This window comes from Aspergillus pseudotamarii, assembly GCF_009193445.1.
Source record: "Aspergillus pseudotamarii strain CBS 117625 unplaced genomic scaffold BDV38scaffold_35, whole genome shotgun sequence".
NCBI lineage: Eukaryota > Fungi > Ascomycota > Eurotiomycetes > Eurotiales > Aspergillaceae > Aspergillus > Aspergillus pseudotamarii.
The window spans coordinates 334,601-347,380 of NW_022475049.1; the positions used below are offsets into that span (position 1 = coordinate 334,601).

At 48.2% G+C, this 12,780-nt stretch overlaps 5 protein-coding genes across 5 annotated transcripts; 3 read left to right on the top strand and 2 right to left on the bottom strand.

The window, feature by feature from the left end:
* The first annotated feature begins 1,900 nt into the window (after nt 1-1,900).
* On the top strand, nt 1,901-3,851 carry BDV38DRAFT_249946 (DNA primase subunit PRI1). The gene is made up of 3 exons (XM_032054908.1): nt 1,901-2,187; nt 2,241-2,438; nt 2,496-3,851. Exons 1-3 carry the CDS (start codon nt 1,943-1,945, stop codon nt 3,628-3,630), a joined length of 1,578 nt encoding a protein of 525 aa, XP_031912434.1. The 5' UTR covers nt 1,901-1,942; the 3' UTR covers nt 3,631-3,851.
* Nucleotides 3,852-3,892: 41 nt separating this feature from the next.
* BDV38DRAFT_249949 (MAM33 family protein) lies at nt 3,893-5,604 on the bottom strand. The gene is made up of 5 exons (XM_032054909.1): nt 5,280-5,604; nt 5,015-5,136; nt 4,896-4,954; nt 4,270-4,802; nt 3,893-4,215 (listed from the first exon to the last, which is right to left on the bottom strand). The coding sequence occupies exons 1-5, from the start codon at nt 5,470-5,472 to the stop codon at nt 4,190-4,192; spliced, it is 933 nt and encodes a 310-aa protein (XP_031912435.1). The 5' UTR covers nt 5,473-5,604; the 3' UTR covers nt 3,893-4,189.
* Nucleotides 5,605-6,043: 439 nt separating this feature from the next.
* BDV38DRAFT_249955 (translation machinery-associated protein 16) lies at nt 6,044-7,159 on the bottom strand. The gene is made up of 3 exons (XM_032054910.1): nt 6,899-7,159; nt 6,757-6,841; nt 6,044-6,683 (listed from the first exon to the last, which is right to left on the bottom strand). Exons 1-3 carry the CDS (start codon nt 7,065-7,067, stop codon nt 6,401-6,403), a joined length of 537 nt encoding a protein of 178 aa, XP_031912436.1. The 5' UTR covers nt 7,068-7,159; the 3' UTR covers nt 6,044-6,400.
* Nucleotides 7,160-7,510: 351 nt separating this feature from the next.
* Nucleotides 7,511-10,363, top strand: BDV38DRAFT_114769 (putative exonuclease). Its single transcript, XM_032051020.1, has 3 exons — nt 7,511-7,713; nt 7,779-7,926; nt 7,980-10,363. Exons 1-3 carry the CDS (start codon nt 7,701-7,703, stop codon nt 10,057-10,059), a joined length of 2,241 nt encoding a protein of 746 aa, XP_031912437.1. The 5' UTR covers nt 7,511-7,700; the 3' UTR covers nt 10,060-10,363.
* A 274-nt stretch (nt 10,364-10,637) lies between these two features.
* BDV38DRAFT_249959 (Fig1 domain-containing protein) lies at nt 10,638-12,739 on the top strand. The gene is made up of 4 exons (XM_032054911.1): nt 10,638-11,295; nt 11,360-11,428; nt 11,484-11,811; nt 11,878-12,739. The coding sequence occupies exons 1-4, from the start codon at nt 11,265-11,267 to the stop codon at nt 12,254-12,256; spliced, it is 807 nt and encodes a 268-aa protein (XP_031912438.1). The 5' UTR covers nt 10,638-11,264; the 3' UTR covers nt 12,257-12,739.
* Nucleotides 12,740-12,780: the final 41 nt, after the last annotated feature.

Sequence of the window (12,780 nt, forward strand, 5' to 3'; positions counted from 1 at the left end):
TGGGGAGGCTCCGTCTTGCTGGGCTCCTTGTTGGGAGGCTTCTCCTGAGTAGGCTTCTGGGGAGTAGGCTCCGTGTTGTGAGGAGGCTCCTTGTGAGACCCAGTAGGGCCAGGAGCCGTGTTGGGAGCCTCAGTCCATTGAGGAGGCTCCTTTTGAGGTGGCAGATCAATTGTAGCCGGAGCCCCATGATCCACACCTCGGTTCTGGATAACACCAGCGAGTGCTGGGCCAGCCAGAGCCAGCAGAGCAATAGTTCCCTTAACCATCTCGAAGGATGATCGGCCTATCCAAAGCAGATACCAAAAGCACAAACAAAGACAATTAGTTGGAATTAAACGAATGAAAGAAGAGCGAGCGACTTTTTAAGCTCGATACAAGCGTGCTGAGAGGGAAAGAAGTCGTTTCTGGAGAGAGAAGGAGTGAACTTATATCTCCATGACGGCGGCGTCTTTTGCCGTTTCCGTGCGGATGCTCATTGATAGCTACAATGGCACAGTAGTATCGATATGCAGCAAGATATGGTGCCTGGTTCAAGAGGAGAAGCAAATCTTGATTCCTTGACACATACGGCCCATGGCCTGCAGTGTATAACTGGGATATAACGAACCACGGTTCGTTAGCAAGTCGATTAGTGGAACAAGCAATGGGTGGTATGTGGGTAAGACTCAAAATCTTCAATAAAGTTGGGAGGTGGGTGCTATGTGGTATCGTATCCAGGTGAGGAACCCACATGCCCTAATAGGTCTTCGGAGGTTGCGGGAAAAGAGATGGGATATTGGATATACTATAGAGGAAGTCGTGGTGTCATCACTTCAGCCGAGTCTTCAAGAGAGGCCACCGATGCTAGCTCGATCCGGCTATCGAATCTTCAAGGAACATGTAGATACAGTTTTGTTCCTTGAGTAAAAATTGCTAGATGGCCTGTGACATGTTTGTTCCTGGGGCCCATAGATAACTGTGGCCAAACTGAATTATGAAGTCATTCAAAAACGGCAGTCAACAGTTCACAAGGCTAGTCAACAAAAGATCTTCCCTATCTATGGTCACTCGCTTGTAACTCAATGACGCCAGTCTGGTGGCGCCATCAGTAATTGCCCAAGAGCTTCAGTTTCGCGGAACTCTGCAAAATCGAGAAAAGCGCCACTGGAATGTGGAGCCCGGCTAGAAGGAAGTTCTGCAAGCTTACAGTAGCGTGAAGTTCACGTTGTGCACATGGCACAAGGCGCAAAAAGGAAAGCCGTAGCGAAGGAAGCCAGTACAGAATCGAAGCAGTCCCACCAAATCATGAAGAATGCGCAGAATTTTACATGCTTCGTGGACTTCATCTGTGCATACAATGTCAATGACGACACCTAAAAGATATTGCGCGATCACAGCTGGAATCAATTCTCGAGCATGACGACACTGATATCTTCTGAAAAGCCGGATTCAGAATATATGAAGGTTGAGCACAAGTAAATAACGTGATACGTTGATTGATTTTTGTAGGATTCTCCTCAAGTGGGTAGTCTTCAGGATTTGCGATGAATGTAATCGTCATCCATAAAAGTTGATCGAGAGGGATACGACTCGCGAGTTGCCGCAAACGGCATCGAGGGCCTCTGAGGCTCAGGCGTGGATACAGAGAGCATTGCGTCTTTATGGAGAAGCATTAGCGTGATTAAAATAGAACGTTGTAGTCACTGAGCCGTGTATCCCGGAGGCCCAGGGTAGGAGTATACTAATGACCGTTTCCGGTTAGGTCTAGGTCGATGGCACGTGCTTTGTTGGGCTCATTATCATGTGACCAGGTTGCTTGTTCCACTTAGGGCTTAGGCTTTAGGGCTTTGGGCGAAAGCGCGTCCGGCGCGCGTCCAGTCGCGTTAATGACCAAAGACGATATTCAGTATACTCCACTATACGGAGACAAGTTCAACGTACAGACAGCATCCAAAACACAAAAATGCCTCACTCTGTGTCTCCTGAGGAGTTCCCTGGTCATCGCAATGATGAGGAAGTCCTTCCAGATGCTCCTCCAACAGATGCAACACCCAGTGTCCCCGAAGATAAGGAGTCCGAAGCGACCGGAAACGATACGAAAGACAAACTTGCAGACCTACTATTTGATGATGACGATGACGATGAATTTCCTGCATCTAGTGCGCCAGAAAGGAGAAATGAGAGCTCTGCTAATCGGGATGCAGTAGAGTAAGCACCAGTCACTCGATAGATAGCAAATCAGCCTAACAATAGTTGTACAGTTCCTCTGCACCGCAGCCCGCTCACGTAGACACAGATACTATGCTTGCCTTCTATCAACGGCTTTTTCCATTTCGTTACCTTTTTCAGTGGCTGAACCACGGAATTGTTCCTTCCCCAGACTTTGGAAACCGTGAGTTCGCGCTTACCCTGCAGAATGACGCCTACCTGCGATATCAATCCTATGCGACAGCAGATCTGTAAGTGAGCAAACTCAGACAGCCTCTGGATAAGACACATCACTGACGTCATCACAGCTTCCGTAAAGACATCCTACGCATGAACCCGTCTCGTTTTGAAATCGGCCCCGTCTACAATACAAACCCCCGCGACCGGAAAACTCTACGAGGGGGTCAGATGAAACCAGTTTCTAAGGAGTTAGTGTTCGATATCGATTTGACAGATTATGACGACATCCGATCTTGTTGTGAAAAGGCGAATATCTGTGGAAAGTGCTGGACATTTGTGACCATGGCTATGAAGGTTGTCGACACGGCGTTGCGGGACGATTTTGGGTTCCAACACATCTTATGGGTTTACTCTGGCCGTCGTGGTGCCCACGCCTGGGTCTGTGATCCCCGTGCTCGCAACCTTCCCGATGATCGGCGACGGGCCATTGCAGGATATCTAGATCTCGTGCGAGGAGGGGCCCAGAGCGGCAAGCGTGTCAATCTGAAGCGTCCGCTGCATCCGCATATGTCTCGTAGTCTGGAAATCCTGAAGCCTTACTTCGCCCAGACTACCTTGGTAGACCAGGACACTTTTGTCAGCTCGGAGCAGGCGCAACGCCTCCTAGCGCTACTTCCTGACAAGGCCTTGAATGATGCATTACGCAAGAAATGGGAGTCGTCACCAGACCGCTCCAGCACGAGCAAATGGGCCGATATTGACTCGCTCGCAAAGACGGGGAAGAGCAGCACTCTGAACACTTCTACATTACGTGACGCGAAGCAGGATATTGTGTTGGAGTACACATATCCACGCCTCGATTCTGAAGTCAGTAAGAAGATGATTCACTTGCTCAAGAGCCCGTTCGTCATACATCCTGGCACCGGCCGCGTCTGTGTTCCCATTGATGCTCGAAAGGCGGAGCAATTTGACCCTCTTTCAGTTCCCACAGTCACCCAACTACTGGGGGAGATTGATGCGTATGATGCAGAGAACCCCAGTAACGGCAAAGGCACAGACGCTGTAGACGGGGAGGGAAGCATGCCCAATGACTCTGATGTGAGAGGAAGCCGCAAGCTCCAGGATTACGAGAAAACGAGTCTCAAGCCATATGTTGATTATTTCCGCTCGTTCATTGCCGGTCTTCTCAAGGAGGAACGCGGTGGGAAGCGTGAGCGAAACGAAGATATGACGGAGGTGAAAACTGAAAGCATGGAGTTTTGAAACCCTTTGCATATAATGCCTATTGGTCTTCTACCTAGAATTCTTTGTACTTTTCGAGCGGTTTTGGAGTATACATGCTTAAGGCAGGGTTAGGATGCATGAGGCGTTTTGGTGTTGTCACAGGATTACTTCAAGACATAGTTAGGCATGATGATTACATATTCACCTAACGATCTACTAATCAGGTATATGAATGGTGATCATTCAACCATCATTCTAGAATTGGTGGTACTTAACGCTTCTAAATTTGGGTAATCTTAAGAATCATAATTCCATATTGTAACTCAGTACAAACACGAGGGCGTTTTGGTATGATGTTTTGAATATAATACATTTAGATGCTGGATTCGTTTCTATATCGATACACGTGCACACTGCCTAGCAAATATGGTCATAGGCGACTTGCATGGACAGACGTCAAGCTAACATGACAGGAAGTGATGATAAACTCCCTCACTAAAAGATCACGAGGAAAGTTGAGAAAGGCAAGATTAGAATTATGAGTAGGGATTTAACCGATGCATCTTTATAGACACACTAATGCATCATTGATCCGCATTTAAGCGGAGATGAAGTTCTTGACGTCTAAAAGTTCCACTGTTAGATATGAATCCTTTCTCAAGGGTTGCGGTAACTTACTCTCAAGCCAGCGAACGTATTCCTTCTGCTCCTTCACCTGGATATAGTCAGGAATCATGTTGGCGAGCTCTGCGTTGATACCTCTCTCCTCGAGGTAACGCTCCAAGAAGGTTTGGAGGTCCTCATCAAGGTTCTCGAAGGGAGGTCCAGCGTAGAGGCTCTGTCTAGCCCAGTCCTTCTCAGCGGTCTGGGCATGTGCCAAGTCAGGCTTAGAGAAGTAGGAGACCTCTTCGATCTGGAAGAGACCATCCTGGACAACAGTTTGGATCAGCAAAGCGCCGTTACTTGGCTTCTCTACGGTAATGTTGACGCGAGCAGGGAAGCTGGGCTCCAGGTCACGGTCCAACTCATCCAGTTCGCGATCAGCCGGGGCAACCCGATCCTCAGGGTGCTGGGCAACGTTGCCATTGGCACCCCTGTTAACGGGCTGGTGGCCGGCCTCAAAATCCAGCTCGTCACTCAACGCCTGGTCATCGAATTCCTCTTGTTCGCTCAAGTTCTGAAGGTCTGCAACGGTGAAGGTGAGGCGAATCCTGTTTCAAGGAATTCATTAGAGCAGGGTACAAGAATGGGAAGAGGATTGGAGTATAGAAAGAAGCGATGGGAAGTGGAGACCCAAAACTTACTCCTCATTGCCGAATTTCTTCGTCAACACAACTTCCTGGTCACCGGGGACGTCCTTGACCTGCAAGCAGACATACATCAGCCGTTGTTAATGCGAAAACATTTGATTCGGTGCACATACCTCCCAGGAGTTGTTCTGAAGAACGTACTGGATGTTCTGGACGGAGGAATCCAGATCCTCAAGACCGGAAGCCTTCTCATGCTTCAGTTCATCCTCAAGCTTGGCAGCAAGCTCAAAGTCACCTGCAGATGGAAGTCCTTGTCAGCGCAATCGAGGGAAACGGGTCTCACATCATGCCACCAGTCTAGAGGGGGTTTCTTTCTTCTTTTCCCTTGTAATTCGGCCACCAGATTTTGGATGGAGTATGCATTCAACTTCATCTTACCTTCAGCTTGAGACTGCTTGAATACGCTAGAGGTCGAGAAAGCAGCATAGGAGGGCTTCAGAGCAGATTGCAGAATGACATTTTTAGGAGCAGCCGTCGGGACGGGTCGGAAGAGAGCAGAGCGGGAAGAGGTGACAATGGAGCGGGAGATAGTGCGAGGCACGGAACGGGCGATGGTGCGTAGCGACAACATGATGAATTGTGAGGTTTAGATGGATGCGAAGGATGTTGGGTTGGGGGGGGGGAGAATTTGAATGAAAGTTTAGAGGTGACGAACAGGAAACTGATGATGTTACCGCTGCCAAGAACAAGCTCGGGAGCTCTCGACTTGTCGGCCTGAGGCATTCATCCTTTCCCGTCCCATCACCTGAACAGGAGTGACCTATTGACCTATACTGTATACTAATGAAGTATGTTCCATTGAATCCAGAATTGTTTAATGTTATAACACCTTAGGCAACTGGTAGCAATTTTGACGATATATTATCCTCTTCCCATCTGTATTCATCTACAGGTGATACCACAACTCGCCAAGTCCAACACTTGGAAACGTAGGAATATATTTTGTGACATTACCGTCGGTTTTACAACTGGTGGCTACTACCAAGTAAAGGAATAACCCAAAGCAATTACAAATACCAGTAAGATAACAGAAAGAGAGAGACCAATTGAATAAGTCTAATGAAGTATGCCCCAAGGATCGGGGCTCGCGTGGTCACTGCCCGGAGACCTTCGAGTTTAATGAGTTTATAGTATGAGGCAAACCAAGAGTAGAAAGTGTCGATCTTAGGATTTGGCATAAGTTAGATCAAAGCTACAGCTTTGGCTGACAGACATAACACATTTGAGAGTCAGCATCACTGCCGGTGTTTCTGATGAGAAGGCTGACTGTTCCGTTGCCATTATTATGTTTACTCTTTCATATGATAGGTAATAACCCGATCGGGATACGAAATACCGTTACAGATGCATAGCAGACGATTTTGTTGAATGTGCTTTTGAAGCCAAACCTCGAAACATACTAACGAACATCAAGATGCTGGTATATACGTTCGTCAACGCCATTATGTGCCAAAACCAATGCGAGCGATGCGGTCCCAAAACAAACCCATAACAAAATATCACGACATCCCTTTGGGAGGAAAAGCCGAAGACTGCTTCCCACCATCCTTGGTCAAGCGAATGAACTTCATGCTGCTGAGTCCGGACCAATCTCCATTCCATGAGGCAAGAGCTTTGAGTACATCTTCCTGGCCAAGATCAGGCAGCCAGAAACCGGTCTTAAACTCCTTATTCTCTGCGTCTGTTCGCTGTAGGAGATTCTCCTCCCGTTTGCTTGGGGGTCGACCTTTCCGCCGCTCGCTCTGTAATTGCTCGATCTCAGGGACGCTTCGGTTGATGTATCTATGTCCGGAAGTGTTAATGTGCATGCAACATCGAATAATCGCTAAAGGGACAGTTTCCTGCTTCAACTTACCTAACAATTAAATTCATCATGTCACTCTCCGAGAAAACGCCTGCATCCTCCGGAACATTCTCGTGGAAGTATACGATCCGGTCAACTAGGAAAAATATTAGAAAAGTCCGATCAAAAACAGAGGAACCCTTTTAGAGCTTACTATATGACTGTCGTCCACGGGCCAGGGTGGCAGAGACACGAGCAACCCGATCGTCTCTAATGCCTGCGCGGCGCAATCTCTTCGCATCTCTGCTGTTCTCATGGAGTGCGTCAACTACCCCTCGCTTTTTAGCGATATGCTTATGGACCTTCTGTAAAGACTTCGGCATTGTGCGACTTTAAAAAACCTCCTATTTGAATGAAAGACGAAAGTAGGCAGTATAATGTTATATACCGCGCACAGTAAGTTGCAATCTAGAACCTTTTTCTTTTTCCTTTCTTTCTTTTTTTTTTTTTTTTTTTTTTATGTATTGTGATTTTCTTTCGCTTTATTTGAGACTTCTGTTGATAGAAGCTGATTGTCGTTGCTTGAGAAGCCGTAACCCACCAGGGGGTTAATATGGTGCCTTTGTTTTTTTTTTTTTTTTCGTAATCTCTCCGCGATCCTTATCGGTCGGCAGAATGATAAGGCGGTGATGGTGGAGGCAAACGCCGCCAGCATCCGGCCAATCACAGCTTCCTCTGTATGCATCGGCCTATCGCGTTTCTGTTGCGCGTCGGAGGGTTGACACTGGGAGTCAACTTACATTCCAATCTCGTTGTTTAGGTCATACATAACTCAATGACCCGCCAAGGTGGTTGATTGCCTTCCAACTTCTACTTCTACGAAAGCTTCTCCCCATGGTTCTCGTGCCCGCCGCTCCTCTCGAGTCCTAACCATCGACTGTCAGAGCTGTTACCCGTTTTGGATGTTCGATTTGACAACCTGACGAGGAGCAGCTCGACTTTCGAAGGTTTCCACAATGGGCATTAAAGGTATGCCCAGCTTTTTACTTTGTCTTTTTTTTGGAGTGCTCAAAGAAGATTGACTGAATAGCTAGGGCTTCATGGTCTTCTCAAGTCAATTCAAAAACCATGTCATCTGAAAAAGTTTAGCGGACAAACCCTTGGGGTCGACGCATATGGATGGTTGCATCGTGGTACGGTCGCCTGCGCGGTGGACTTAGTTTTGGGCCGGCCGACGACCAAGTGTGTAATTTTGTATGGAATATTCTTCGGGGTAGGTGCTAACGTGACTGTAGACATGTCGATTTCGTACTCAACCGGGTCCGCATGTTGCTTTATTTTGGAGTGACACCATATCTTATCTTCGACGGTGACAATCTACCGAGTAAAGCCGGTACCGAGTCTGATCGGCATCAGCGGCGTCAGGAAAGCAAAACCCTTGGGTTGGAACTGCAGCGGAAGGGAAGGACAGCAGAAGCTTATCAAGAATTTCAGAAAGCGGTGGATGTGACCCCTTTAATGGCTCGTCAATTGATCGACGAACTGAAAAAGATGAATGTTCAGTATGTGGTGGCTCCTTATGAGGCAGATGCACAACTCGTATACCTTGAGCGCCAGGGCATTATCAATGGTATCATATCAGAAGACTCTGATTTGCTGGTGTTCGGTGCCAAAAGATTGCTGTCCAAACTAGATCAGCATGGCGACTGTATTGAGATTAACCGAGCAGATTTTACAGCTTGTCGCGAAGTCAGTCTTATAGGATGGACTGATGCTGACTTTAGACGCATGTGTATCCTCAGTGGATGTGATTACCTACCCAATATTGCAAGGCTGGGTTTGAAAACTGCCTATCGGTGTATTCGCAAATACAGGAATGTTGAGAAAACACTACGGATGCTTCAATTTGAGGGCCAGTATCATGTTCCCACGAATTACCTGGAAAACTTCAAACAAGCAGAGCTCACCTTCCTTTACCAGAGAGTATTTTGCCCCCGAGCTGGAAAGCTCGTTACTCTGACTCCACCGGAGGATGATGTAAACCTGGAAGAATTGCCGTACATTGGCGGTGATGTGGAGCCTGAGCTTGCAGTGGGAGTCGCCCGTGGTGACTTGGATCCCACAACAAAAGAACCACTGGTCTTGAGGCCTGCACCCCCGGGTAAGCTCATGCATGGCATCCAACGCCGCCAGACGCTTGGTTCATCCGCCGAACTGAAGCCAAACAAGCCCATCAGTTCATTCTTTACTCCGAAACGGACTCCTTTAGCTGAGTTGGATCCAAATAGCCTCTCCCCCTCCCCCAGCCAGCAAAGGCTACTGGAACGACATGCCAACCGGTCCTGGGAGAGCAGCCCTGTTACGCCCCGGCCGGGCCTCGCCCGATCCGCTACTGTGAATAGGGTATCGAGTCCACTGATTAGGAGTGTGGAGCGGAACACATTTTTGGCCCATGCCTCTAGAGCATCTACCTTGCAGCCCACCAAGCGGCAGCGACTTTGTTCTGAAACGGACGAGGCCAGCCTTCCAAGTCTTCCAGATTGCCGCAGCCGTTTCTTTGCTAACCCCGCGAATGATTCAAGCCCGAGCGGTGCAAAGGTGACGCGAAGCAAGAAAGCGCGGAAGTCGGCTGTGGATGTGTTTTCTGATGAAGTAGCCGAGGACATCATGACACAAATTGCAGGCTCGTCAGAGACTGCGAACCCCTGCAAGGTCAGGTCTCAAACGCGAAATGAGCCTCGCGAAGGCGACCATGAAGAAACAGCTCCATCAACGACACTTTCCATGTCGGAAGATTCGGCAATTGTGGAGCAGAAAGTCCTTGCAGAAGAGCCACAGGACAGTGCTGAAACGCCAAGTAAAGATTCCGTTAGCGAGGACTCCAACCCTGAAGTGTTTCGTCAGGTGCTTGACTATCATATTACCAAACAAAACACTTCTCTGTTGTCTAGGTTTACTTTCCAAGCTGCAGAAGGGAGTACCAGCTCCAACGTGGATACCTCTCAGACAAAAGATTCTCAAGTTCATCGCCCGTTTATCTCTAGATCGCCCTCTGGGGTGAAAGCTGGGGTGGCCCGGAGTCCTTCGAGGCGGCAACGCTTGACACCTTTGCAACGTCTCGGCCAGACCGCGCTGGCCCGGTCACGATCTCTGAACTTCACCCCTTCTCTTTCAACGTCAAGTGCCCTGGGCAGTAACATCGGGGCAAGCACTCCTGAGGCAAACCCGATTCCTGCCACATGTCCTATTGCTCAAGGAAGTGAAGACATGATTGTTCCCGACAGTGAAGAAGAGGATGTCGATGGTGACGAAACTGGTCATCCCCGGACACCTGTTGCATTCAACCTCAGCCGATTTTCATACACAAACAAGTGATTCTGGACAGTATGCATTGCCAACTCCATACAGAACGGCAGAAACTTTGGTGTGTTGGCGTTTCTTGGCATTGTTATCATCCTGTTGGGTTTTATCTGGATGAGATACACGGTGTTTTTTGAGGTATCGCATTATTCTATATTATCTTTGGTCGTGTATACCCTACCTAGGGCAATATTGGACATAGACGATCGACATTGGGATACTTTGAGTAATTTTTAGTCAATTTCTTTGCATGGATCGTCCGTATGAAACCTGAACAGAACCCACTATGAGACGTAAATGCTGGAGGCTGGAAAGGGACCATACTCCATAAGGGATTAGGGCTGATAAGCCGTGCGGGGCCAAGGCTAAAGTCGTGCCTGGTCCAATCCCTGGTCCCTGATCGATCGTAGCGCCATCTGTGGGGCGGATCAGACCCAATGGGGCCTCGTGGATCCCTCAGGAACAGTAGGCGGTGAGTCCTGGTTACCGGGAAACCAGCGGGTGTAAACAAAAGGTGATGCCCAGCCTCCTCCATTGGGAGTATACTCTCCATTCCCAGCCACCACATTATCGTCACCATCGTCACCAGTTACCTCAACTCTCGCTCGTTGTGCGGGAAAAAAAAAGAAAAATTTGGGAGGCAGGCATTCATTGCAAGAGTGGATTTGGCTAGCTACGATCTCTCTCCCCAAACCTCCCCTTCCCTCTTTCTCCCCTCTCCATTCCTTGTACTCAGCTTTGCCTCTTTTTGGCACTAAGTCGTTGAATTCGAACCCCAGATCGGGGCATAGCTTATCGGATTTTTAATTCGACTATCTGACATATCTCTTGTACACCGTCCAGGTCTCGTGAGCGCCGCGACGCAAAGCAGACATACATTCCTTGGATTCCGCCGACAGTATTCCATTCGTCAAGGGATCGTTCCTCGAGCTCGTGCCCCCAAGCCCACATTCCATACCCACGTCAAGACTTGCAGAACCTTCCGACATTCGTCGATCACCTTCATCAGACATAGAGTTCCACAGCTCAGACTGACAACTGAGACTATCGCACGATAAAACAGCTTGATCGGGTTGCGGGACCAACCAGCACTCACTGACATAGTGCGCAAAGAAGCGCTCTTCGAACACTCCTTCTCGGGGTCCCGAGAAGAGAGTCATACAGACTACGGTGTGAAGCAATCAAGTGGTATAAGCCTGGCTGAGACTTGACCGGTTAACATGGCGTCCGACTTTAAGACTAAGATGGCCCGTATGTAGCCCTTGTTGTCAAAACGATTGCTGTTTGTGTATACTGATTGTCTATTTGATTATAGGTTTCATTCCCATGATCGGTTACCATCATGTGCTTATGATAATTATTGCAGTTACCATTATTCTTCTCTGTAAGCTGCCTCCCATGCCATGCTGTCACCTCCGGAAAGCAACTGACAATATCAGCCCTCTTATTGGCCGGATGCTCGTCGTCCTCCCCACAAATGCCCAGCATATTCTTGATCTCTCTCTATTACCAACGCTACGATCCCGTCTTTAACCTTGCGCAAGTGGACCCCGGCGTCGTGCAAGCAACAGCGAACATCGTTGGAGGAGCGGAGATGGAAGTCCGTGTAGGGTACTTCGGAATCTGCGTATCGCCATCAGGAGGTGCCTACATATGCAATTCGAATGCCACAGCTCTGGCTGAGGTTGTTACTGTTGACCAAGATCCGCTGAACCTGATTTGGGTAGCATCGACGTTTAAGGATGCAGTGGTGTTCCCATATCTCCTGTATGTTTCCCAGCACTCTTTGGTGATTCTATCTGTATCCATGGTTAGATCAGCTGACTTTTATAGAATCGTTGCCGTGATCCTTGCATTTTTCTGCTTCATCCTTCTGGCGACTTTCCCTGGATGGCACGAAGAGATAGACTCGGAAGGCTCTGAGCGTGAGGTGAAGCCATTCCCTTCACGACCCGTATCTCAGGCAGCATTGGCTTTAATTTTCGTGGCATCTGTTTTTGTGCTGGTTTCGGTACTATGGCAGCACACGGCATCCGTCGCGGCGAGCACCATTGCCCAAGACATGGGCAATGGGAGTGTCAAGAGTGGGGTTGGAAGCTCCGCGATGGTTCTCGGATGGTTTGGATTTGGCCTGATGGTGGTGACAACGATAGGCTTGTTGGTGATGATTCTCAGCATCAAGCTGATACGGCAGTTGACGGACGAAGAATAATCTACGAGATATGGGAAGGGCACACTCGGTCTCAGCTTTTGTTTCTTTTTGCCTCTTCATTTCCTTTATTTTCGACCTCATACATGACGGGCTTCCCGACGGCACGAACGACACACGACTAATACGACATTGAATTCTGAAATCACGATGATAATGAACAAAACCAATCAACGCCCCTATCACACCACTTACGAGACAGTTCCCCCTGCTGATCGATCTACCTGTACATTCGCCCTGTTTGCACTTTGTCCATTGATGGTTTACGTCATGTATAAAAGACGGTTTTCTTTTTAGTTATTGAATTGGGATGGGATGGTTGCGATGGGACCCTGGGATTTGGATTTTATTTTATTTTATTTTATTTTTTTACGTGGAATACCTTATTTGGATTTGTCAATGATTGACCGATGGATTTGAACGCCTTTTTGTTTTCTATGGTCAATAATACACCAGCTCGCATATAGATTGGCTGCTGCTACCGACATGAAAGAATTATATTCATCATGGACTACAATTCATCGCAT